This window comes from Fistularia commersonii, chromosome 26 (assembly GCF_037954325.1).
Source record: "Fistularia commersonii isolate RoL2024-O1a breed Wild chromosome 26, RoL_Fcom_v1.0, whole genome shotgun sequence".
Lineage (NCBI taxonomy): Eukaryota > Metazoa > Chordata > Actinopteri > Syngnathiformes > Fistulariidae > Fistularia > Fistularia commersonii.
The window spans coordinates 3,119,468-3,147,044 of record NC_141309.1 but is presented as its reverse complement, the minus strand read 5'-3'; the positions used below and the strand labels follow the sequence as shown (position 1 = coordinate 3,147,044).

General features: G+C 46.1%; 1 protein-coding gene across 2 annotated transcripts in view; it reads left to right on the top strand.

The window, feature by feature from the left end:
* LOC147218253 (zinc finger SWIM domain-containing protein 6-like) overlaps positions 1–26,017 on the top strand; it is a 53,890-nt gene extending 27,873 nt beyond the window's left edge. Inside the window, exons 3-14 of one of the 2 annotated variants that reach the window (XM_086174047.1) lie at positions 99–247; positions 3,564–3,714; positions 5,670–5,849; positions 6,171–6,341; positions 6,426–6,572; positions 6,665–6,811; positions 9,447–9,707; positions 12,666–12,801; positions 21,674–21,831; positions 21,916–22,079; positions 24,526–24,607; positions 24,692–26,017. In XM_086174047.1, coding sequence (XP_086030173.1) covers positions 99–247; positions 3,564–3,714; positions 5,670–5,849; positions 6,171–6,341; positions 6,426–6,572; positions 6,665–6,811; positions 9,447–9,707; positions 12,666–12,801; positions 21,674–21,831; positions 21,916–22,079; positions 24,526–24,607; positions 24,692–25,557 — 2,612 coding nt within the window. In that variant the 3' untranslated portion in view covers positions 25,558–26,017. Of the gene's footprint in view, positions 1–98; positions 248–3,563; positions 3,715–5,669; positions 5,850–6,170; positions 6,342–6,425; positions 6,573–6,664; positions 6,812–9,446; positions 9,708–12,665; positions 12,802–21,673; positions 22,080–24,525; positions 24,608–24,691 lie in introns of both variants that reach the window. The other variant, XM_086174046.1, reaches the window with a different exon arrangement.
* The last annotated feature ends 1,560 nt before the right edge of the window (positions 26,018–27,577 follow it).

The following is a 27,577-nucleotide window of genomic DNA, read 5'->3' as shown; positions in this document are numbered from 1 at the left end:
CACTCGCCGTTCACGTGGAAATGCAAACGTTTGCTGATTTGGTCTTCAATGCACCGATGCGCATGAACCAATTTTTTTTTTGTTGTTTTGGTGTGCAGGGGCCCCGGACCCCACGGCGGGAGCCAGCGTGGATGACGAGAACTGCTGGCACCTGGACGAGGAGCAGGTCCAGGAGCAGGTCAAGCTCTTCCTATCCCAGGGGGGATACCACGGCTCGGGGAAGCAACTCAACCTGCTCTTCAGCAAGGTTAGCATCCCGGCGACATGCGTGGAGCCCCTGCAACGATGCATTCTCACCCCTACCCTGCATCTGGTCTCTCTCTCTCACCCTTCCCCGCACACTTGCCTCTCGCCGATTCCCTCGTGAAAATGTTCGAAGTAATCCGCGACAGGCATCGACACGTACATTAAAAAGTTGCATGCTTCCTCTCAGCGAGCGCTAATTGCAGGAGCGGCGGCGGAGAGACGTAAAAACCGATGAGTGGGTCACGACGCAGTCGGCTCGGTACCCACCGTCCGAAAAAAAAAAATTGCATTAGGGATACGCGGTTATCCCTCGTGCCTGCCTCTGCAGAAGCAAGGTTAGGCCACCGCTAATGTGTAATGTGCTTTTAGCACGTCCGGACACCTCGTCCGTCTCCTTTTCTTTCCTTTTTTTTTTAAAGACGGGCGATCACTTGCACAGACGGAAACCTTCGGGCGCGTAAATAAAGCACAGAGCAAGTTGTCGTAGCGAAAAGCGGTGCATCTAGCAGCTAACGCTAACGTTCCTCCATTGTGCTAAAGGTCCGGCTATGCGATTGATGCTGATGAGCGTCATCTTAGATCCCGCCCGTGTCTCGCTTCTGCTGCCTGAACAGATCAGCCGATGCGAGTTTTGACACAATATTCCGTGAATGTCGTTTGCGTCGCCGCGTACTTTCATCTTTTTGTTGTGCGTGTCGGAAAGAAGTCGCGAGTGAATGCAAGTGGAGGTGCAGTCAGCGGAATTTGAAATGGCTAGAATCACACAATGAGGGATTTAGTTTCCCGTCACACCGGCTGGAATTATAGGAATTGTCCTATTGTCCTCTCGGGACCGCGATCCAGCATCCGGCGTCACGATTCTCAACAGAAACACGGTAACCCGGATGCAGCGGCCGTGCCGATAAGCACGCGCAGTTTGCAACATCTGCAAATAAATCTCCTCAAATGTCAGCGCAGTCTTTTGTGAAAAGGTTCTTCTTTTTTTTTTAAGGTTTTATATGAAGCCGAACACTCTCACACAGGTGGAAAAGCAATATAGCGGCAATTATCAGCAGTGATGTAATCTCTGAGGGATTTGGGCCGATGCTTCCAAATACAAGGATTTATCCGGTTCAAGATGAGCCATCGTGTTCTCATTGTCCTGGACGCTCCATCTCTCCGTGCAGTGTGGAGGATCACATGACTTCATTCATTCATTATCTAAACCACTTATCCTGCACTCAAGGTCGCGCGTTGGGGCGGGCGGAGCCTTTCCCAGCTGTCACTGGGCGAGAGCCGGGGTTCGGCCCGGACCGCTGGATCGCAGGGCGACATCCGGGCGAACGGTATCCCTCAGGGGGAACCCACGCAGACACCGCATCGTGAAAAGTCCGCACACAAGGAATCGAACAAGCGACCACCTTGTTACGAGACAAAAGCGCTAACCACCACGCTGGGTATATTTTTACATAAACGTCCATCCATTTATCTTCTGCCGCTTATCCTGCACTCAGGGTCGCGGGGGATGCTGGAGACGATCCCAGCTGTCATCGGGCGAGACATCGCAATTTACAGACTAGAAGCAACTACCCTTTTCACACGATTTGAACACTGCGCTGTAAACGGTGATGAAATGAATTTATTGATTTTTTTTTTTAAATTATTATTCAATTTTTTTTTTTTTTACAATTATTTATTTTTATATATCCATTTCTTTCCAAAATTTTCTATTTTTATTTTTTTGGGGGGGCGGCATCAAGCTTCATGCCGCCAAAACATTTAGCCATTTGAACACTGCGCTGTAAACAGTGATGAAATGAATTTATTGATTTTTTTTAATTTTTTTTTACAATTATTTATTTTTATATATCCATTTATTTCCAAAATTTTCTATTTTTATTTTTTTTGGGGGGGCGGCATCAAGCTTCATGCCGCCAAAACATTTAGCCATGTTGCATCACACCAATAAAATTATTCTGAGGCTGTTCAATTCCGCTGTTATGGGGTGGCATTGGCGCGGGAGGCAGAGCAACTGGTTTGGATTACGGCTTTGAATTTTTTAATTTTTATTTTTTTTCCGGGGGCCATCAAGCCTCATGCCGCCTAAACATTCAGACTTGCCGCATCGGACCAATAAAATCATTCTGAAGCTGTACAATCCTATGATGGTGCGGCTTATATTCAGGTGCGCCCAATAGTCCGGAAGTTACAGCCTATTACAGCACAACCGCTCACTAACTCATTAATTCAATGCAATTTTCCAATTTTTCCAATTACTATTCACTCCCTCACCCATTCACAAGTCATGCTCTAACTCTGACGTCTTTCTTATCCTTGCTACTCCCAGCCTGCACACATCCTGCCTATTTTTGTTTATCTATTTTATTTTCTTGTCATCGCTATTGTTACTCTATTTCTATTGTCGTTTAGTTCTGGTTGTGTATTTTTCCTTTATGTTGTCCATTATTATCCCTGCTGTTGTTGTCTGGATGTCTTTGCTATCTACACTCTTCTACCTGTCTCCCTATCTATATTTATATTCATAAATAACACTATAACTGGAAAATCAATAAAGTTTATCTTATCCTAATTAATCTGCTGCATGTTTTTGGGGTGTGGGAGGAAACCCACGCAGAACATGCTAAAAACATACACAAACCCCACACAGAAAGGTCACCTCGTCGGAATCGAACCTCGTGCTGTGAGGCCGAAGCGCTAACCCCTGCGCCACTGGGCTTCCCTTTATATAAACATATGTTAATATACACTGCTCAAAAAAATAAAGGGAACACTTAAAAAACACATCCTAGATGTAAATGAATGAAATATTCTTATGAAATACTTTGTTCTTTACACAGTTGAATGTGCTGACAACAAAATCACACAAAAATGATCAATGGAAATCAATTGTATTAACCCATGGAGGTCTGGATTAGGAATCACACTCAAAATTTAAAGTGTAAAAACAAACTCCAGGCTGATCCAACTTTGATGTAATGTCCTTAAAACAAGTCAAAATGAATCTGTGTTACTTCCTGAGTGGACACTATGATTTCACAGAAGTGTGATTGACTTGGAGTTACATTGTGTTGTTCAAGTGTTCCCTTTATTTTTTTGAGCAGTATATTTTTATTTCCATATATGTAGCAGCGTTCAATATGCATCGGTATAAAGGTGGGTATTTTTCTTGTGTTTTATTTACAGTAAAATTACTGTCGCTGTCATTTTATCCTTCTTTTTGTACATATCTTTGCAAGTATGTGTGTATGTGTGTGTGTGTGTGTGTGCAGACCCGTTGTCATCTGTCCTCTCCGTCTTGTTCCTCTGTCCTCGCGTAGGTGAGGGAGATGCTGAAGATGCGTGACTCCAACGGAGCGAGGATGCTAACACTGATCACGGAGCAGTTCATGGCCGACCCTCGGCTGGCGCTGTGGAGACAGCAAGGCACCACCATGACCGACAAGTACAGACAGCTCTGGGACGAGCTGGGTAAGGAGGACACACACACACACACACACACACACACAGAAGTACAGCACATAATGCACAGGCACGAACACATTTAGCAAGGTGGGTGATGGAATGGAGACAAAGTCACAGACGCCCGCATGTGTGTTTTGTTTACTTGTCCTTTGTTTCAGAGACAGCACACAAACACACTCACACACACACACACACACACTCGTACCAGCAGCCCAGACTCCCGCTGCGTCACGGCGAAAGTAGATTCGGCGTCACCGGACCCCCCCCTAAATATTACGCCCCCCCTGTAATGTACTCAAACGCTACATTTGCTACGTGTCGGCTTGTTGAGCCCGAGCGCCGCCGGCTGTGCAGCATCTAGTTTGACACGTCGCGTGGTTCTGTCAAACACGTCGTACCTACAGCGAAGCGCGGAAAAAAAAAAAAAAAAAAACACTTCGTGGCACCGGGACGGCAGGCGTCGTGTCTCCAGCCTCTGTTGTCTCTCCAAAGCGTCTGTTGATGTTGCTGCTGGTGTTGTTGTTGACGCCGATGTTCCCTCTCTGCCTTTGGTCTTGTTCTTGCACTTTGCGAGGGCCGCACAATAATTTCATCTGTTTCAGTCCCACGTATTTTTGGAATGGGATGTGTGTGTGCATGCATATATATGTGTGTGTGTGTGTGTGTGTAGGGCCTCTTTGAAGTCTGCACTTCAAACCATTCTTCCAAAGTCCTTATCACTCCCCCTGATGTGTGGTGAATGCTGCCTCTCGGCTCTTTCTCTCCCTCTCTCTCTCTTTCTCTCTCCCTCTTTTGTCTTTCCCTCCTTTGAGCTGCTGCTCCTGCTCTCCTCCAGACACAAAGCCCGTCCTCGCTCGCTCGCTCGTCCTCGCTCGCGTCTCCTCGTCCAAAAATCGTCTCCCCGCGCACTTCATTTTCCGTATCTGCGCCCCTCTTCCCTCACCTTTGTGTTCTTTAATGGTGCGTGTTTGTCCTTGCCTCCGTCCTTCCTCCCCAAAAACTCGCCTCGACGCGTTCATGCAAATCATTCGCGAACCCACGGCCGGCAAACGCGCGTTTCTTCGGCGTGCGTCCCTCCCCCTCCAACCCCCCCCCACACCCTCCCTCCTCGCCGAACATGCCCGCGGTCCCCGGGAGACTCAGCCACTTTTCAAATTCTGTTTGTTCCAATTTACTCCAAAATGATGTGTGCGGAGTCGGCGTTGCCGTGGGACTAGTTAAATCCTCTGTTTTCACAGAGTTTGTGTTTCCAGCGCAAGATGGCGGCCGCACATGCGACGCGCAGGAAAAGAAAAGAGGGAGCCGCGGGCTGTAAATCTTGCACGATAACTGTATTTTTTTTTTTTTTTTTTTTTTGCAAATGACGGTCGCGTTTTCTGACGCATGAAAATGACGCGTGAAAATGTCACTCGTTCATTGGCTGAGCGACGAAGCGACCCGCTTGTTCCACAAAAATGGACAAAAATGAAAGGTGGTCGATGAAAACATGGGTTTGGATGCAGGTGGGAGGCAGAGTGTTTATCCGCGGGTCCAAAGGGTAGAGTTGTGTGTCTTCCTTCTCGCCTCTTAATTCAGACCAGTGAGCATCGCGGCAGAGCTGAGCTTTAAAACATTATCAGTTTGAAATGCGGTTTCATTTTTGTATTTTTATTTTTTTTCCTCTCTTGCCGCTAGAGGACTTTTTCTTTGAAGGAACTTATTTTTCGGCTCTAGAAATCATGTTTTCGCTCGGATTCACTCCGGGGAAGTTGCAGACAGAGCCGTAAATGTAACCGATTTTAGCGTTTTTAGCATTTTCTGTCATTTATTTGACCGTTAATGTTGTTTTACAGGAACCGACCAAGAGGCTTTGTTAGTTCCGGGTTCGATAGGTTTTCAAGAAACATCGCCACCAGCTCGCCTTTCGACCCGCGCCCGTTTTTTTACATTTCCAGTTTGACGCCTTCCGTCGATGTCTGCAGGTGCCCTGTGGATGTGCATCGTACTGAACCCCCACTGCAAGCCGGAGCAGAAGTCGTCGTGGCTGCGGCAGCTGCGCAGATGGAACAGCGTGGACGTCTGCCCCTGGGAGGACGGAAACCACGGCAACGAACTGCCCAACCTCACCCACTCACTGCCTCAGGGTGCCCATGGCAACCAAGGTCGGAGACTGACAAGTTTACATGTCTGTCAATAATGCTCGCACTTTATAGCGTAGCGTCTCCCGGTGGAAAAGGTGAGGAGCCACGTAATTAGAGGCTCTCATCCTTCAACGCCGCTTTTCTTTTCTTTCTTTGACTGAAGTGGATTCTTCCAGGGAGGCCGTTAGAACCGTGAAAAAGCGTTTCGCGGCTTACTCGTCCTTATGGGTGCGCGCCAGGCCTTAAACTAGTCGGAATGGCGCCGCGTTTGTCGGAATTATCGCGTCGCGTCGGAGGAGGCGGGCGCCGACTCGCGGCTCATCGCCGTCTCTTGTGCCGCAGAGATGCGACCCCACAGGACCGTGTTCACGCGGGCCATCGAGGCCTGCGATCTGCACTGGCAGGACAGACACCTTCAGCACATCATCGCCAGCGACCTCTACGCCAACTACTGTTACCATGACAACCAGGAGGGCTCCCTCTTCGACTCGCGCGGCTGGCCCCTGTGGCACGGTGAGCGGATATATATTTTTTAATAGCCGCGCCGCGGCGTTTTTCGGATAGCGGACACCGAGGGAGCTTCTGGTCTCTCCTCAGAACACGTCCCCACGGCGTGCGCCCGGGTGGACGCCCTGCGTTCTCATGGCTACCCCAGAGAAGCCCTCCGGCTCGCCATCGCCGTGGTGAACACGCTACGGCGGCAGCAGCAGAGACAACTCGAGCACTTTCGCCGGCACAAGAAAGGTGAAGCCGATCGGACCGAATACGCCGCCTTTGCTCGGCGCCCGCCGCGAGCGTGTTTAACCGCATCTTCCGTGCGTTCTTTCCGGCGTCAGAGCTGCTTCACAAAGGTCACACCTCCATAACCAACATGGAGGGCTGGGTGGGACATCCGCTGGATCCCATCGGCACCCTGTTCAGCACCCTGACCGAATCCGGGAGGGCGGGAGAGGAAGGATCCAACACCTGTCTAGACCTCTCAGGTACCGTCACGTACACAGCGCACGTTTTCATGGGAGTCCCGTTCCAAGACCCAGCGCCAAAAATGATATATTAACCCTTAAAGGACGTCACTCAACCCTTTACGAACCTCCCGCAAAGTGTTATCAACCCGCTATCGGCTGTATTACGCTTCCCACACGCTTATCCAGAGCACTTAACGCTCTTGGTTAATTGTAAAGTACAATAAACATAATACAATATAAAATGTACAGTAAATGAGTACATTAAAAGTAGCAGGGGTCCACTGTAAGATTTTCAACTTCCTGTTTTTCTTTTCTTTTCCTCAACTTTACAGTACTTGAACATTTATATGTTTTGTAAAAAAAAAAAAAAGCTAAAGAACGATACACGCTTCCCACTCCAGGAGCGAGAGTTTGCGATGCTGGATATCTTTGTTTAGCAAAGGAGATCTCGTATTTTATACAATGAATGTTAGTTTAATTTTACTTTATTTTCTACTGCTTTTTTTCCGTCTTAGGCTAGAATACGGCTATTTCATCATGAAAAAAAAATTCAAATACTGTAAAAAGACACTAAAGAACGATAAACGCTTCCCACACTCTTATACAGCACGCTAAACACTTTTGGATAATTGTAATGTACAATAGTCATTGAAATATAATACAGAATGTACAGTAAATTAGTTAAAAAATTATATCAGATATAAAGTAAATAGAAATTATTTATGAAAATAAATCAAATTCTATATTTTCAAGAAATCATTTTATCGGGCACTCACCAATCAAAATACGTTGCTGCAGCGAAACGTGAATGATGATGAATTTGCTGTGCAGTAGTTAGGGTTAGAGTACCATGTGTACAATCAAGTACAATAAACATCAAAATACAAGGGCAGTGAGGTGGAGCAGGACATGTATGCTGGGCACAATCCACCTAGCCAATGTTATTCATTTTGATTTTTTTTCTTCTTATGCTAGAATATGGCTAGTTCATCTTAATTTTTTATTTCTAATACTGCAAAAAACAAACAACTGAATTATAAAAAAAATCAGCGAAGTAGCGAGAGCATGAAAGCCAATCCGCTAAAAGTAGCGAGGATCCACTGGATATGATTTTCAACTTCCTGTATTTCTTTTCCTTTCTTCAACATTACAGTATTTGAACATTTACAAATACTGTAAAAAAAAAAAAAAAAACGCTAAAGAACGATAAACACTTCCCAAACTAGGAGCAAGTGTTTAGACGCTGGGTGTCTTTGTTTAGCAAAGGAGATCTAGTATTTTATATCATGAAATTTTGTTTAATTTTACTTTATTTTTTACTGTTTTTTTGTTCTTCCTAGGCTAGAATATGGGTATTTCATCATGAAATAAAATGTTCAAATACTGTAAAAAAAATAATAAAAAACACAGTAAATAAATACATGAAATTCAATAAATTAAAAATCATATTAAATGTGAAGTAAATAGAAATTATTTCTAAAAAGAAATCACATCTTATATTTTTAAGAAATCGTTTTATTGGGCACTCACCGTTGAAAATACTTTGCTGCAGCGAAACTTGAATGATGATGAATTTGCCGTGCAGCAGTTACGGTGATGAATACTGATGAAGCACCGCAGAGCCAATGAGAGCTTTACAACTCTTTAATGGCGCCGCTTCGTCGGGTGGTTTGGTATCTCCGAAATTCTTGCGAGAGTTTGCGATGCCGGGCATCATTGTTCTTGCAGATCTTGCATTTTATTTATTTTATAGAATTAATTTTAGTTTAATTTGACTATATTTTGACGTTTTTTTTTCTTCTTAGGCTAGCAAGGGCGCGAAAGTCGAACCGCAAAGTAGCGAGGGTCCGCCGCATAAGATTTTCAACTTCCTGTTTTCTTTTCCTCAACTTCGAAAAACTCTTTTTCTTTATGTTTTTATCTCTATTTCTTTATACTCCGCGTGAAGAAAATCAGGACGTGTGTTTGCCTCGTCTGTCAGTCGACCGTCGCTGTTCCTAAAAGGGGAAAATACGGAGAGGCATTTCTGAAACTGCTCGCACAAACATACTTTTCCTGCAGCTCTGGAGGTGGAATCCACCTCAAAAGTTGTGTTTTTGCCAGAGATGTTATTCAACATGACGTGTGAAGAGATATAAAGTCACTTTCCTATATATTCTCTTGGACGCCTTACTTATTATCATTTCATTTTTGCAACCCACACCTCCCACTGTACACCTGTCATATCTATAACATCCCTATTTCTTTCATATTTTTGTATTCTACCGTATAAATTGTGCGTATTTAATTTTATCTATATCCTTTAGTTGCATATTCTCCCTGTCATTGCTCTTTGCACACTTTTCCACGCCGCAATGCCGCTGTGACAATCGACTTTCCCCGTCGTGGGATCAATAAAATCCGTCTTATCTTATGAAAATGTTAAATCTATATATTCAAAATGCTTTACGGCAGCGACTCAAAGTGTCGACGCCTCCGAATTGTGTTCTCCTCTGAACCCGCTGCGGAGAAATTTATGTTTAAATCTACGTTTTGCATGTTTATAAACCCGTGCTCCAGATGGAGCAGCGATCGGGGGTCTGGGTGCAGCCCTGGTTCTCAGTCGGACCCCAAAAATCCTGGATTTCACCCGCACTCCCCGCCCTCCTTGCAGACTGCTCCAGCGTCGTCAGCCGCACGGACCTGCAGCGGATGCCCGTGCAGCGGTTGCTCGGCGACGGGGAGTCGTACGTGGCGCTGGCCGTGGAGACGGCCCTGATCGGCCTGGGCCAGCAGCGGGTGATGCCCGACGGGCTGTACGCGCAAGAGAAGGTGTGTCGAAACGAAGAGCAGCTGTTGGCCAAGCTGCAGGAAGTGGAACTGGACGACTCCTTGGTCAAAATCTTCCGTAAACAAGCTGTGTTTCTGCTTGAGGGTGAGAAAGGATCGTTTATATCGTATGCAGTAGCATTTTTATTTTATAACGTCTGCATTTTGAAGCTTTATGACCTTTCACGCACTCTTATTAACCTCTCCTATACTCTTATAAAGACGCGAGCTTCAACATGTCGAGAATTTGCAGATGTAGCATCTTCCTCTGCCGCATAGATTTATTGCCAGATATCTTAGAACAAGAGTCTCAGAATCGCAACCCGCACAATATTTTGTGGCCCCCTAAATCGAGCCTTTGTGTTTTTTCTCACATGCATCTGGGGATTTTATCCAGAGGGTTTCAAAAAAAAAAAAAACAGCAAGGAAAAAAATGAAAATTTAATTTTCAATGTATTTTTTGAGGAAAAAAAACATCAAGTGACATGTTAACAAACTTTTTTTTTTTTTTATTTCCATGAAAACCACAAAAGCGATATAAAAAAAATGGGCAAAAAAAGATTGATTTAATAACCAGAATAGCCTTGTAAACATTTTACCTCCTCTTATACACGCTAACAATCAATCTTCTAATTGTGGCAAATTTTCCAACAGTGACAAGATTTTCTTTTTTGACTCAACAATATTTTCAGGGTGTAATTTCATCAATTCTTCTTTAATATTCACTTTTAAATATTAATTCGTCATGTATTTTTTTTAGAGGAATAGTTCATTACATAGAAAGAGTTTTATAATTGACCTGTTTACCTCCTGTACACTAAAACGAAGGAAAAATTTGGACTTGGTGTAAAATTCTAGGTAATGATTTTACTGGTTGTACGTCGCCCCCGGACTAAGATGAGTTTGACACCCCTGCGGAACGTTTGGGCGTCATAGATGGGGTTGAAATAAATTAACGGATAATTCGCACAGATGCGACACCGCACATTTGAAACGGACGAGGCGAGATGCAGAACGCGTGCTACGAGACGCAGAGAATGACGCTACGGCCGCACCGAGCTCTGGTTGGTCGCCGCCCTAAAAAAAATGCTTATTTTACTGTAAAAATAATTGAAATAATAAATATATAAAAATACATGTATCCTGCCAAAGCACCGCGATTAAAAAAAAAAAGGTAAAAATTAAAAATCCGATACTGTGAGACGGCGAAAGGTCGACTGTTTTTGCTTTGCACAGTCACACTTACAGATCCAAAGAATATACACTGCTTGAAAAAAATCAAGGGAACAGTAAAATAACACCTCCTTGATCTAAATGAATGCAATATTCTAATTTAAATGAATTGTTCTTTACATCGGTGACAACCAAATCACACAAAAATGTTCAAATGTATGAACCCATGGAGGTCTGGATTTGGAGTCACACTCCAAATAAAAGTGGAAAAACACACCAACATTGATGTAACGTCCTTAAAACAAGTCAAAATGAATCAGTGTTGTTTCCTAAGTGGACACTTTGATTTCACCCAAGTGTGATTGACTTGGAGTTACATTGTGTTGTTGTAAAAAATAAAGTGTTCCCTTTGTTTTTTTGAGTAGTGCATTTATATTTTTGTTCTTATATTTTCTCTGTCATACATCTGTCCCCCAGAGATACTGGTCTTGTTGCGTTGTGTCCTGCTTTTAAAGACTATTTTTTATTCCACTGAACCTGAGAGTCTCTAAATTTTGTTGCGCTCTGTGTAACGACAAAAAAAGTCTTGAATCCTTGAATTAAGTTCAGTATTTCCTTCAACACCAGCAAACTGGTGTCACAATCTTCATTCTCGTGCGCACTTTTAGGTTTTGTCATATCGTGCGTCATGTGAAATATGACTTTTTCCATTCTAAAACTCGTGCAACTCGTGCTACTTTCAGCATCGTGGGCTAAATTATTTTTTCACATCATTCTGTGCACTTTTAATCTCAGCACTGCAGCCTATAATAAGTTCAATATCATGTGCCTATATACACTGCTCCAAAAAATAATGGGAACACTAAAATAACACATCCTAGATCAGAATGAATGAAATATTTTTATTAAATACTTTGTTCTTTACATAATTGAATGTGTTGACAACAAAATGACACAAAAATGATCAATGGAAATCAAATGTATGAACCCATGGAGGTCTGGATTTGGAGTCACACTCAAAATGAAAGTGGAAAAACACACCAACATTGATGTAAACAAGTCAAAATGAATCAGTGTTTCTTCCCAGGTGGACAGTTTGATTTCACACGAGTGAGACTGACTTGAAGTTACATTGTGTTGTTTAAGCGTTCCCTTTATTTTTTCAGGCAATATATATTCAGACACCGACGCGCTCCCTTCTGTCTCTTCCCCGCACGCCGAAAAGACCGCACTTCCTCGCCTAAACAGGAAAAAAATCCACCGAACTCCGTCTCACTATTTATTATCCTTTCATTTTGCGGCGCAAACAAGAGGTCGGACCGAGATGAGGTCTTTACACAGTGACACCGTGGGGGGGGGGGGTTATTGTGTCAGCGCGTACGTGCTCGCGCACACAACGCCGCGTTTCATTTGCAGGGAGCAGAACGCGACAGCTGGGGGGTTTGGTTATGGAAAGGGGCGGGGCGGCACATCCTGCGGGGAACGGGGCCCGCTCGGAATTCGGCTCCGGTCTCCACCCAGCTCCCCGCCCGCTCCATCGCGGCCACCCACCTCTGGCTCTGGTACTAATAGAGCGCCGGGCAGCGAGGCCTCGGCGGGCCCCTGGAGGCCGTCGCCGCCGCGCCGACGTGTGATGTGGTCTGCGGCTTAAGAGGCTGCTGGAGTTTAAAATAACCCACCAGAGACAAGGGGAAGTGCAGAAATTTGGGGGGGAGGGGGCAGCAATGTGGGACGGGTGGGGGACGTCTGCACGGGGCCATATGGTTTACGGCATCTCGGGTCCCGTCTGGGAGGGGCGAAGTCAAACTGTTAGCATGTTAGAAATAAAAAGCCACGGTGTTTAATTCCCATTTCTTCATTTTTTTTTTTTTTTTTTTTTTTTTGGCTGCAGCCGGTCCGTACTCCGGTCTGGGGGAGATCGTCCACCGAGAGAGCGTTCCCATGCACACGTTCGCCCGCTATCTTTTCACCTCTCTCCTACCTCACGACGCCGAACTGGCGTACAAAATTGCACTGAGAGCCATGAGGTAGGTGCCCCGTCGAAACCGCCTCGATCGTATCTGAATTCTCGTCAGGGCTCGGATGAGGGAAAACGCTCCGCAGTCCCGGTCCAGGGAAAACAAAGAAAAAATTTTGAATGAATGCCGGACGTTTCCAAAACAATCTTCCACTCAGCTGTTCTCGTTCAGTTGTTTTTTTTCCTTCAGGGTTCTCCGCAGCCAATCGTCTCATCCCTCGGCTAATCCCCTCCTCTGCATCCTCTTCCCTCACGCCAACTGACTTCCTGTCCTCTTTTCCCTCCATCCATAAACCTCCTCTCTGGTCTTCCTCCAGACCTCCCGCCTGGGAGGTTCCACTCTCAGCATCCTTCTTCTGCACGCGTCCAAACCATCTCAGTCTGACTTTATCTCCATCAAGTTATTAGCGGCGTCCAAAGGGTTCCTGCGCGTTCGCCTTCGATGTATTCGTCCAAAAAGGATGATATATTGGCGTTGAAATATCCGACTGTTGAATAGAGGGGTCGAAAGCGACGACTCTGGTGTTTCGTGTTGACTCTGGATCCGATGCGTCCCCGCAGGGGTCGGCTGTCCCGGCTGCGAGGATTTATCCGGTGTTTTTGCTTTTCCCTGCGAGTGTCGGTTCGGCGTTTTTGTTCGATTTGCTTGTTAGTGCATTGAAATGCTGCAAAGTATGGATCTGCTTAGCCAGTGTTAGCCAGGTGGGTACAATGGTAGGAGCGTTTTATTTATATCAAATAAAACATATACGTATATTATATTTATATCATTTATTATACATTTTTATCTTATATTTATAAATATTATATCTAGATTTAATTTAGTTTATAAAATGAATTTATGGTTTAATTGTACTATATTTTTTATTGATTTTTTTCTTCTTAGGCTAGAATATGGCTTTTTCATCCAGAATTTTTTTTTTCGAATACCGTAAAAAAAGCTAAAGAACAATAAATGCTTCCCACACTCGGAATCAGAGTTCGCAATACTGGGTATCTTTGTAAGAATATGGCTATTTCATCCTGAAAAAAAGTCCTAACACTGCCAAAAATTCTAATACTGCCAAAAAAACACGTTCAAAGAACGATAAATCGCAAGACCCAAATTCTAAATAATTCCATAAAGTAGCGAGGGAGCGAAATCCGAACCGCAAAGTAACGAGGGTCCACTGCATAAGATTTTCAACTTTCTTTTTTTTCTTTTCCTCAACTTTTGAAAACCTTAATCGTTTTTCTATCATTTCCACCGTAGCGTTAGCAGATCGCAGCGGATGCTAGGCTATCATCCATACAGAATGGGATGAGGACTTTTTTCACAATTTTTCTCTGTGACAAATTATTTATAGTTTTTTTTTTGTACTTTTGCACCGTAGGTCTTGGGTTAACACTATTTCATTGCTCTGCATGTGTGAACGTATGTCAGTATTGACAATAAAGTTGTCTTTGACTTGAAAACGTAGCTTTGTGTGAACGTCTCACGACAGGGAGGCTTTCCATGTGGACTTTCTCCAGGTTCCTCCCAAAGTCCAAAAACGTGCCGACGCGTGAATGAGAGAGTGAACCCCCTCCGAACCCCCTCCTCTTGAACGACAAAACCGGCGTCCCTGTTTCGGGCCCTGGATGTTCATCCGAAGGTTGAGGCCCGAGATCCGTCCAAACGGCCGCGCGTCTCCGAAATTAACAAGGCGATTAAAATCGGTTACCTTTGCTGCGTCTCTGGTAGGATGGTTTATCTGGGTTAGGGACTCTCGAAGGGACTCGGTTATCCGAACCTCCAGATCGCAGCCGTGGACCAGGAGCTTTTAATCATCAGAATATTTGGATCCACGTCGTGAGACGGCGAATCATATCAGGACGCCAGACGCCGTATCGGCGGCGATCTGACCTTCGCCGTCCGAGCTGGATCGGGGTTCCGAGCAGAACATCGGAGGGATGCTGCAGACGTTGCCCTCGAGGAACGCCGTCCCACTGTGTGATCTCTCTGTTTGGAGCCACGGAGCAAGTGTGTGTGTGTGTGTTTATCTGCGGACAATGTGTATGTGTGTGTTAATCAGTTGGCACTGCTGTGTTTTGATGTTGTGACTAGTGGGAGCTGGATCAGTGAATATTAATTACATTAATGAGAGTGTAATTAGTGTGGCTGTAATGAGGAGGACACACACACACACACACACACACACGCACACACACAAACACGCATACAGGGCCAACAGGGATCGGGCAAGGAAAGATGGTTGCGGTGCTTCTGCAAGGCAAAGCATCTGACTCTGCAGCCGAGAACAAACAGGCTTTTTTTTGTTTACATTTTTTTTAATTCAGGGATTCGAGCCGTCAGGTGTCACAGTCCGCACCGACACACAAACTCCGGACACGCCCCACGACGGCGCCGCATCCCAAAACCGAACCCCGACGCCCCCCGAGTCAGCCACTTCCTGCCTCCCTTTCCTAACTCCTCGCCTCGACTCCTCCATCCTTACTCCTGTAGCAGGGAAACCGGCAATTTAGAATAATACGGCCACTTATGGGTGCTCGTGGGAGCCGGGGGTGTCTACTCAGCACATAATGAATGTGTGTAATGTAGCGTAGCGTAATATGATAGTATATACCACCCTGCTCCCACGGGGACGGTGGACAGTTAAATATAGAGGAGGAGGTAAAGGAACCAGGGCTGTTTTAATGGACCCATTATAACATTATCATTGATACATGAAGAGAGCGAGAGCGCGAGCGAGCCACGGCCCTACCCATCCTTCACACACACGCTTTTTAGGTTTCCGCTCACTTTCCCGTATTTGTCTTGGTCGCTTTCTGCGTTCCCTCTTAAAGCTGTTTTTTTTTTTTTTTCTTTATTCCCTAATGAGTGGAGGTTCGACCGGCTCCATGAATGTGCATCCAGTAGAGGACTTAAAAGTGTGTGTGTTTGTATTTATTGCTGTGGATGAGGTTAATTAAAGCATGTGAAAGCAGCATATGCTGTGCAATGGCTTGGCGTGGGCGACCAACACACACACACACACAAACACACACACACACAAACACACACACACAAAACACAGAGCCGCTTTGGTTCAGGAGCTGCCCAGAATTTGAATTCCTCCGGTCGCAGAGGAGGCGGCTCCCCCGCCTCTCCGGAGACGCTCCTTATCTCTGCTCTTTAGAAGCCAAAAAAGACAAATCTGGACCGATTAATATCGTATAAGATGTCCAGAGCAGATACAAAAAAAACAAAAAAAACAATGACTTTCACGGACGACGGTGATTTGAGGACGCGCCGTGACGATATCATCAGCGGCACGGCGCCCGTTTTAACAGTTTTCCTCCTTTATTTCCTTTTGTGATGGCGGAAAAGCGGGCGTCTCGGCCCCGAAAGCAGCGCCGCCGCCGTCGCACTCGAGGTATCTCGAGACATCCTATCCCGAGGTCAGGCGGTCGCCCTCCCGCCCTCTCGGATTTTTGTATACAGAGAGGAGGCCCTACAGCGGATGTGTCGCGGGGCTGATAGATGGGAGCCGGCCGAGTTACGGGAGCGGAGGGTGTTTACAGTCAGAGCGGGAATCAGGGCGCCGGGGTCGGTCGTCGGCGTGATCCTGAGCAGAAACCCGGGATTTATATAAAACCCGTCCGCGCTGCCTTATATCAACGTCCGAGATTCCAGTCTGCGTGTCGAAGTAGCATTAGCTTAGCGTGTGATGCAGTAATAATGATAATAATAATAATACATGGGATTTTTATAGCGCTTGTCATGACACTCAAAGACGCTTCACAAGTAAAAAAACAGAGGGAACAGAACATACACAGAATTATTGGGAAGAAGTCCAAATTACAGAGTGTGGCGATGAGCGCCAGTCCAGTGACAAGCTGGAGGAGCTTCGCCGGTGTGCGGCTGAGTGTTGTGCTGCTGTGAGGAGGCAAGTGTTGGAGCTGGATGTCGGAGATGGATTTTTGGTGGAGGGAGAGATGGTGGAGCAGGAGGAGCAAGAAGATTTCGGCCGATGGAAATGCCGTCTTGCGAGGCGCCATCGGGATCCGGAGTTTCGAGAGGCTGGCCGGCTAGCTAGCCAGCTAGCCAGCCAGCTCAGGTCGCCGTCGGGATCTAGAGTTTTGAGAGGCTAGCTAGCCAGCCAGCCCAGGTCACCGTCGAGATCCAGAGTTTCGAGAGGCTAGCCGGCTAGCTAGCCAGCCAGCCAGCCTGCTCAGGTCGCTGTCAGGATCTGGAGTTTTGAGAGGCTAGCTAGCCAGCCAGCCTGCTCAGGTCGCTGTCGGGATCTGGAGTTTTGAGAGGCTAGCTAGCCAGCCAGCCTGCTCAGGTCACCGTCGAGATCCAGAGTTTCGAGAGGCTAGCCGGCTAGCTAGCCAGCCAGCCAGCCTGCTCAGGTAGCTGTCGGGATCTGGAGTTTTGAGAGGCTAGCCAGCCAGCCAGCCTGCTCAGGTCGCCGCCGGGATCTGGAGTTTTGAGAAGCTAGCTAGCCAGCCAGCCTGCTCAGGTCGGCAAGCTAGTTTGGTAGCTTGCTGGAGATTGTCCAGGTGAGCCTTTGTCTTTGGTTTGGTTGACTGGTTGGAGAGCGGGAAGCGGCAGCCAAACGCGCCAGCGTCCTCCCGCCCGCTATCTTGCCATCAGTAATATAACAGGGCGCTTTTCTCATCCCACGTTTGGATTCCGACACGGGCGCCTTTCTCCCTGGGTTTCCTCCCACAGCCGAAAAAAACACGCAGGCGATCCTAACATCCCGGAGCTCCTGGTGAGGCGCCAGCCTTCTGGGGTTTCCTGCAGGTTCAGCTGCACGGAGACGCGCTAACCTTGAGTTTAGCTTTGCGCACACCTGCTATTGACGTGAGGTTTCGGGCGGGAGGAAGCACCGCAGGGGCGACGGTGTTCACGGCCAGTCGCTGCACGTCCAGGAGTTATTTTTTCCCTCGTTTTTTTTTTTTCTCACGCAACAATAACCCAATATGGACCCCGCCTCCCCCTTCCTCCGCCCGTCCAACTTTTGGAGGAGGTTATTTTTTAGCGGGCCGGGCCTCTCGAGCTCTCGTCCAATGGAGGCCTCCGGCTCTCTGGTGAAAACCAAACAAAGACAGGAATGTTGATGAGGCCTCCATCTTTACCCAGAGCCCTTTTTTCTCTTTGCTTTGCTACACCCCAGGAATCTTCCAGAAGGCCCCAGATCTGCCAGGGCTTTTAGCAGGTCTTTAGACGTGTGTTGAAGGAACCCGGCTGTTGCTAGGACTTCCAGAAATCTCCCCCCTCTCCTTTTTTTTTTTTTTTTTTTTTTTTAATCACACCATGTGTCAATGTTCCCGCTCTCACATATCACAGCGTTCTTCTTCTTCTTCTTCTTCTTCTTCTTTCTTTTTTTTCTGCCGCCGCTTCTGCCGGTCCGGCCGAAGCCGAGCGAAGACGAGGCCGCTCCCCGACGCATGCCTTTCGCTCAGGTGGCGGCCGTATCACATGCACTTTGCTCTGAAATTGAAACTGGCATTTAGCATCACGTTGCTTTTACCAGGCCTCTTTGATGTGTTTTCAAAAGGGCAGGTGCGTGCGTGCGTGCGCGCCGGTTCATCCGTGTGCACGTATGCGTGTGTTTTCATTCATGTGTGTCGGTATTTGTTTGATGTGTGTCCAGCCTCGCAGGGCTGGAAGGTGAATGCCGTAATTTCCCCGTGGACTCAATTAGCTTTGTGATTGGCTGAGAGAAGGCCAGGTTGCGCCGTCTTCTGAAGGAGAGAGGACCTTTGAAACGGCGGTGGGAGTGGAGGGAAGAGAGGTGAAGCAGAATAGGAGATGAGACGGCCACGGCGGTAATGGCGCCGGCGCTGGCGAGGACTTGGCCCTGTCAGGATTATTATAATGAAAGAGAGAAACTAGTGAAGTTCCTTCATCTCCAAGCAGGTGCTGCAGAGCTCTGACTTCATTATGACCAATTAGAGTGAAGAAAATACTAATTATACCCTGGTATCTAGGTGATTAAATACCAGGTTAGGGGTAAATTGCAGGGATAAGCTAACTGTAATCCCCCTGTGATCACGTAAGTCATTTTCATTTTGGAGTCACTTTCATAGCCGTGGTAATGAAGAGCCTCTCTGCCCGTCTGCTTGTAACTTCATAAGCGGAGGAGTGATTTCAGGGCGAGTCTCTCCGACGATCACTCTGCCGTTCAGGCTTTTACCTCCCGGTATGAATATATCCGCGTAGATCATGTGTCACAGATTCTTGCTGTGATTATTATTTTTTGATTACGGCTGATTTGGACTTCTTTTCCTTTGGGCTTTTCCCTTCAGGGGTCGCCACAGCGAATAAACCTTCTCCATCTAACCCTATTCTATGCATCCTCCCCTCTTGCGCCAGCTAACTTCATATCCTCTCTCACGACGACCATAAATCTTCTCTCTGGTCTTCCTCTAGACCTCCAATTCCAGCATCCGTCTACCAATATATTCACTCTCTCTCCTCTGTACATGACCCAAACATCTCAGTCTCCAAAACATCTAACATATGCTGTTTGTCTGACAGACTCCTTCCTGTTCCTATCCATCCTGGTCCCTCCCAAAGAGAACCTTGGCATCTTCATCTCTGCGACCTCCAGCTCCGCCTCCTGTCTTATTGTCAATGTCACGGTCATTGCTTTGTCTCGGTCATACATGTCCTGCACCCCTGTGAAAAATTCTTCTTTTCCTTTGGGCTTTTCCCTTCAGTAACTTCACTGTAACTTCACATCCTCTCTCACTACGTCCATCGATCTTCTCTTTGGTCTTCCTCTAGACCTCTGATTCCAACATCCGTCTACTAATATATGCACTCTCCCTCCTCTGTACATGACCCAACCATCTCTGTCTCCAAAACATCTAACATGTGCTGTTCCTCTGGCAGACTCATTCCTGATCCTATCCATCCTGGTCGCTCCCAAAGAACACCTTAGCATCTTTATCTCTGCGACCTCCAGCTCCGCCTCCTGTCTTATTGTCAATGTCACGGTCATTGCTTTGTCTCGGTCATACATGTCCTGCACCCTTGTGAAAAAATCTTCTTTTCCTTTGGGCTTTTCCCTTCAGTAACTTCATTGTAACTTCACATCCTCTCTCACTACGTCCATCGATCTTCTCTTTGGTCTTCCACTAGACCTCCAATCCCAGCATCCGTCTACTAATATATTTGTGACCCAACCATCTCTGACCTTCTCTCCAAAAAATCTAACATGATGGACTCATTCCTGATCTTATCCATCCTGGTCACTCCCAAAGAGAACCTCAGCATCTCCATCTCTGCGACCTCCAGCTCTGCTTCCTGTCCTTTGGTTTGTAGAGCATACCGCACATCATCACTGGTCTCACCACTGTCTTGTCCACTTTCCCTTCAATCTGGCTGATAGTCTTCTATCTCTTTGTACCTCTGACACGTTTCTCCACCCATTCCTGCTTGAGTTGATTTTTTTACCTCTTTTACGGCTGATTTGGACAAACTTGGCGCAGTGTGTCGGCTCCTCCGCCTCACAGCGACAAGATCCCTGCTTGGATTCCGGCTCCGTGTTCTCCTTGCGTCTGGATGGGGTTCCTTCAGTTTCCTCCCACAGTCCAAAAAAAAAAAAAAGGTTTTGCTGGTTGACGGGACACTAGTCCAGACAAGTGAATGAAAGGGGGAATGGTTGCATGTCTCTATATGTGACACGACTGGGTGGGTTCCTGCCCTCATGCGACCCTGGGTGCAAGACAAGCAGAGTGAATAGGGAATGACGAAGAAGAGTATCAGCCGGAATGAAAGGACTCATTTTCACCGAGGGCCACCAGCCATCAGCATAATGGTTGCCTGTGAAAACAAGTTCAACGCCCCTGATCTAGAAACTCCAGTGGCAATGACCAAAAGAAAGGAGGCAGAGCTGGTGGTCGCAGAGATGAAGATGTTGAGGCTTTCTGGGGGTGACCAGGATGGACAGGATCAGGAAGGAGTCGGGAATGAGATGTTTTGGACAGAAGGTCAGAGAAGCCAGGCTGAGATGGTTTGCTCATAGTGAATATATTGGTAGACGGATGCTGGAATTAGAAGTCTAGAGGAAGACCAAAGAGAAGATGGATGTTGTGAGAGAGGATGTGAAGTCAGTTGGTGTGAGTAAGGAGGATGTATCGTATGTGTTTGAGCATAAGGTGAAAACCTGCCAGATATACATATATATATATATATATATAGTTTCTCCCCTAATTTATGAGCAGCAGTAGTTAAAATGTACTTAATTAGAGGCGCCGATTCATTTCGGAAATATCTTTTCATTGTTTTTAGTCTTTGTATTGCAGTGTAATCATGCATGTGGGGATTTACGTGATGCTGCCAGACGTGAGGTCTAGTGGAAGACCAAAGAGAAGATCGATGGAAGTAGTGTGGGAGGATATGAAGTTACAATGAAGTTACTGAAGGGGAAAGCCCAAAGGAAAAGAAGAATTTTTCACAGGGGTGCAGGACATGTATGACCGAGACAAAGTAATGACCGTGACATTGACGATAAGTCAGGAGGCGGAGCTGGAGGTCGCAGAGATGAACATGCTAAGATTCTCCTTGGGAGGGACCAGGATGGATAGGATCAGGAAGGAGTCCATCAGAGGAACAGCACATGTTAGATGTTTTGGAGACTGAGATGGTTGGGTCATGTACAGAGGAGGGAGAGTGAATATATTGGTAGACGGATGCTGGAATTGGAGGTCTAGAGGAAGACCAAAGAGAAGATTTATGGATGTCGTGAGAGAGGATATGAAGGCATCCAAACGCTCGCGTTGTTCCACCAAGGCATATAAGCTTCTACCGATTGCACGACAACACACTCCCATATCCATAGTCACAAATTTGCTTTCCAAACAGTCCGTAAGAAGCCGCTCTCTGCTTGTGTCTCCCCCGTCAGGTTGCCGGTGTTGGAGTCGACGGCCACGTCAGGCGACCTGTCCCGACCCCACCACATCGTATCCGTGGTGCCCAACCGTTACCCGCGCTGGTTCACCCTGAGTCACATTGAATCCCAGCAGTGTGAACTGGCCTCCACCATGCTCACTGCCGCCAAAGGTGCGGATTTTAAACCTCCGAAAAAAAGCGTATTTCGTACCAATAAAACTCGTAAGGCCGACCGGCGCGCGTCTCTTCTCCCAGGTGACAGTCGCAGGCTGGAGACGGTGCTGGAGTCCATCCAGAAAAACATCCACTCCTCATCTCACATCTTCAAACTAGCACAGGACGCGTTCAAGATCGCGACATTGATGGACAGCCTGCCCGACATCACGCTTCTCAAGGTCTCCCTAGAGCTCGGATTGCAGGTAACGCCGTTTATATCCGCTCGGGCAAAGGGTGAAAGACGGTTCGATGTTGTTTGTTTGTTGTTTTTTTTTTTTCCGCTGGATTTATTTCTAAACATGCAAAACACAAAGCAATAAAAGACTCATCTCCCTCCTGGCGTGTCAGGCTTTACATCGTGAACGCACCTGGGATTAAAACCCACCGCAGTGCTGAGTGAGTCAGTAAACGCATCACGGGGACCAGCGATGATTTCTTTTCAATTCAGCGACCACTTAGTGATTAATATATATAAATATATATATACATTTAGCAATGTCTAGGCAGAAATGGATGGAATTAGTGGAAGTGAAATTGCCGACAGATGCGAGGAGCCTCCGGAGATATCTCTGGAATTAGTGTGATCACCGGGCGTCATTTTTCCGTGACAGCCAATAAGAGGTGACGCTGATAAATACCTCTTAATTTAGCGTGAGGCGTCTCGGGGGTGAACGCCGCGCCGAGACGCGTTTCCATCGCAACAGAATGGGTTCAAGTTGGATTTCTTACATTATTTTTTTTTGTTTTGTTTTGTTATTCGGACAATCCCTTTTTTTTTTTTTTTTTTCTTTTTACATTTTGGGGATTAATTGTTTCTGGAGAAGGATCTCCATGATGTCAGCCTAGGATTCTTCCAGGTTCTCTGGGTTCCTCCCACAAGAACATGCAGGAGGTTCATTGGAAATGTGTGAATGGTTGTACAGGACTGTCTCAGAAAATTAGAATATTGTGATAAAGTTCTTTATCTTCTGTAATGCCATTACAAAAACAAAAATGTCATACGTTCTGGATTCATTAAGATCAACTGAAATATTGCAAGTATTTTATTATTTTAATATTGCTGATTATGGCTTACATCTTAAGAAAACTCAAAAATCCTGTCTCAAAATATTAGAATATCATGAAAAAGTAATTTTTGTTTTTTTAATTGCATTACAGAAGATAAAGAACTCTATCACAATATTATAATTTTCTGAGACAGTCCTGTATGTCTACATGACGTGTATCTAGCGAATAATGAATGTGACATAAAAATATTAAACAAATAGATTAATAATAATGATAATACTTTCGATTTAAAAATGGCAATTGCGTTTTGAATGAGGGAGTGAATGGTTGAATATCTTTAGGGGACATTTTGAACAAGAGTGAATGGTTGTAAGTCTACATGACGTGTAAATTAAAATCCAAATCATAAATGTAAGGGTGAAGGGTTGAATCAGAATATTTTATTGATCCCCGAGGGGGAAATTGCTTTTTGTTGAAAGATCACATAGGACAGTGGAGAAGAATCAAAAGAGAAAACCTCTCATTAAATAAAGAATAGCATAGCGAATAATAAAAATGAAATACAAATAATAAATTATATTATTATTATTTTTATTATTATTCCCAGCATTACAAAAAAATATGGCAGTGAGGTTTTAATGAGTAGTTGATGTGTAAATGAATGAGTGAATGTCTACATGAAGTGTAAATTAAAATCCGAATCATTGATGTAAGGGTGAATGGTTGAATGAGAATCAGAATACTTTATTGATCTCCAAAATATAGAATAAAATGGTGAATAATAAACAAATAATACAAATAACTTAATAAATGAATGATAATAATTAATAAAATAAAATAAAATGACAACGGAGTGAATGGCTACATGTCTTTATTTGATGTGCAGATCAGTGAGTGAAGTGCTGTATTCGTGACGTCTAGATTAAAATCCGAATCCTAAATGTACTTATAAGAGTACATTATTTCTCTCCGAGGGGGAAATATCTTTTTGTTGACCGCGACTCCTACTCACATAGCAAATTGGAAAAGATTCAAATAGAACTCTATAAAATATAAAATAAAATGGCGAATAATAAAAATAGTAAATTCATAATGATAATAATGAAAATAGTGATGATAGTAATCGTAAAAAAAAAAAAATCAAAATACATCGAGCGTGGGACAAGCGGTAAAAAAAATGAATAGGTGAACGACTGTTTTTCAAGAAGTCAAAGTCCAGCAGCTCCTCTTTTTAAACAGCTGCCATCAAAAACACGTCACATTCACAAGCCGTTGGTCGAAAACAAAATCGTCGGAAACGCCATCATATTTTGATTTTTGCCCGCTCAAAAGTCCCGGTTTTAAATCACGAGGACTCTTTTACCGCTCTTAAGACCTTATTCATTTGCAATGACCTCGTGCAAAGACGCGGCTGAATGTCGAGGGAGCGCCTTTGAGGATGAACTCCTCGAACCCGCCGCGCCGCCGCTTCCGTCAATGAAAAATGAATCACCCCTGAATTTTTGAGAGTTCTTCTTCAACGGTTTGTCGAAAGGCCTTCCGGGGTTTTCCGCGTCACCCGCCGCTCGCTAAATGCTAGCAGTAATTCGAGGTTATCGCCCGGCTGCCTCACCACCGTCCTGTTCCCTCCGTCTCGACCAGGTGATGAGAATAACCTTGTCCACGTTAAACTGGCGGAGGAGGGAGATGGTGCGCTGGTTAGTCACGTGCGCCACTGAAGTCGGTGAGTGGCGTATCTCCGTTCCCGCTCGATCGCCGCCGTCGTCGCCGGGGGCTCGCGACTCACTCTCTGGTTCGTGTGCGGCAGGTGTGTACGCCTTGGACAGCATCATGCAGAGCTGGTTCACCCTTTTCACCCCCACGGAGGCCACCAGCATCGTGGCCACCACCGTCATGTCCAACAGCACCATCGTCCGTCTCCACCTGGACTGCCACCAGCAGGAGAACCTGGCCTCGTCGGCGCGCACGCTGGCCCTGCAGTGCGCCATGAAGGACCCGCAGAACTGCGCACTGTCCGCCCTGACCCTCTGCGAGAAGGACCACATTGCCTTTGAGACAGCCTACCAGATTGTACTGGACGCCGCGGCGACGGGGATGAGCTACACGCAGCTGTTCACCATCGCTCGCTACATGGAGCACCGCGGCTACCCCATGAGGGCCTACAAGCTGGCCACGCTAGCCATGGCTCACCTGAACCTCAGTTACAACCAGGACACGCACCCGGCCATCAACGACGTGCTGTGGGCCTGCGCACTCAGCCACTCCCTGGGCAAGAACGAGCTGGCCGCCGTCATCCCCCTGGTGGTGAAGAGCGTGAAGTGCGCCACCGTGCTCTCGGACATTTTGCGGCGGTGCACGCTGACCACGCCGGGGATGGTGTCGGCGCTGCACAGCCGCAGGAACTCCGGCAAGCTGATGTCGCTGGACAAGGCGCCGCTGAGGCAGCTGCTGGACGCAACCATCGGGGCCTACATCAACACCACGCACTCGCGGCTCACACACATCAGCCCGCGGCACTACAGCGAGTTCATCGAGTTCCTGGGCAAAGCCCGCGAGACCTTCATGATGGCTCACGACGGACACATCCAGTTCACACAGTTCATAGACAACCTGAAACAGATCTACAAGGGCAAAAAGAAACTAATGATGCTGGTGAGGGAGCGGTTTGGCTGAAGGCGAGACCCCCCTCCCCTCCCCCGACCCCCTTCCCCGACCCCACTCTAGTACTTTTCTATTAACTTGAGTCTGCCTTTTGAACTTCTTTCGGGACGTATAAAATAGACGAGTGAAAAAGAGGGGACGCGACTTGTAGGATGAAGCGAAAAAGAGAAAGGAAGAAGAAAAAAAAAAAAAATCAACAGAGCCACACGCGGTATTATTGTTCTTGCTGTTGTTATTGTTATAAACATTATTACTATTATTATTATTAATAATATTATTACTACTATGTGTACAGAAGTGTTTTTATTTTTCAGAAGAGAGGAAATCTGTCAAGTTGTGAATGTTGTGTGTATTTCTACATGTGTGTGAAAGGAAGACGAAAAGTGAAATGGCTTTTTTTTTTTTTCTTTTTTTTTTCAATTCCTTTTCCTTTTTATGATTTTAAATCATCTATTTTAATTTTTTTCCTTCCCTCCCCCGGCCTTTTTTTCCCCCCCAGCGTACATTGAGTTACACCTCGTCGAAGTGGCCGAAGCGCGTCTACGTTTAGCGCTCGTGCAAAAAAAAAACAAACAAAAATAAAAAGCGAGGGAGGAAAAGCGCGTCTTGGCTATTTTTAAAATCGGTCAGCGCTGACAGGAAGTCGCCCTCAGCGTTTCCTCCACGCCGCGGCCATTGCTCCTCTCCGAGGCCCCGCTTGCACGGGGATTCCCGGAAACGAGCGTCATCGTCGTCGTGCGATTTCGAAATTAAAAACAGCCCCGGAAATTCGGACTCCGATTCGGACTCATTATCCGACGGTCAGCTAAAATTTGTCGGCCCCCCTTCCATCCCCGTCCTCCGACCCCCTCCTCCAGCGTCGGGCCAGTGTCCTTTCCCTCTGCGCATGTGATTCACAGAAAACGAGACTTTCTACTGTTCTAGTTCGTTGTGTGGAACCTTACCAGTAATTGTCAACCAGAACGTTCTCAGGGATTTCTCTCCACAGGAAAAAAAAAAAAAAAAAAGAAAAGGCGGAACAAACGAACGACTGACTACAGGAAAAGAAGAAAAAAAACACGTGACACAACATGAGCGAGCATTTATTGTACTCTGTATATATGCCATAGTATATGTCTGAATATGGAGGATCTGAAAGTATATGTTAACTAATTTATACAGAGTATTCTATGTAATGTGAAATACTTGAAGCCGCTGTAGTTTGCTCTCTCTCTCTCTCTTTCTCTCTCTTTCTCTCTCTTTCTCTCTCGCTCTCCTCTTTTCTTTTGTCTTGTTCCTTTGTTCGCCGTCACGTCGGAAAACCGCGAAAACATATCAGAAGGACCAGCCCCCCCCCCCCCCCCCCCCCAGCCTGGCCCCTACCCTTCCCGCCCCCCTTTCCCTCGGATTGGAAGCCAACGACGTCGTTTTTGGGGACGTCCAATCAGAACGTCGGGCCGTTTCGAATCCCGCCTCTTCTTCCTGTCTGCATGTCGCAGTGTCCTTGGGCAAGACACCGACCCCCTGCACCCCAACACAGTTGCTCCCGGCGCCGTCGGTGCGTTAATGGGAAACGCTCGGAGTCCCTCCCGGCGCTTAAATCGTGCCCGTGACCTTTCTTTTTTTTTTTTTTTTTTTTTTTTTTCTCCTTACGTGGGATGCTTTTTCCAACGAGAGCTCGATTGGGGATTTTTTTTTTTTTTTTTTTTTTTTAAGTTGGGAATCGATTGCGCTTTTTTTTTTTTTTTTTTTTTTCCCAGAGATCTCAGTAAAGAAAAGACACAAAAAGAAGCGACTCACCTGGTACAGGTCGGGACATTCAGCGGCTCCTCTGCAACTGTCCTTACCATTACTTGCATTTTCATATATTTTCATTTCTGTGCATCTCTTTCTTCTCTCTCTCTCTCTCTTTCTCTCTTTCTCTCTCTCTCTCGTGTTCATCGAAGATAAAAAACGAAAAAGCAGCCTTTTTTTTTTCTCTTGCCTTGTCTTTTAACGCTTTAAAGTAACCAAACAGGAGATCTAACAACCAAACGCGTTGGAAGGGGTGAGA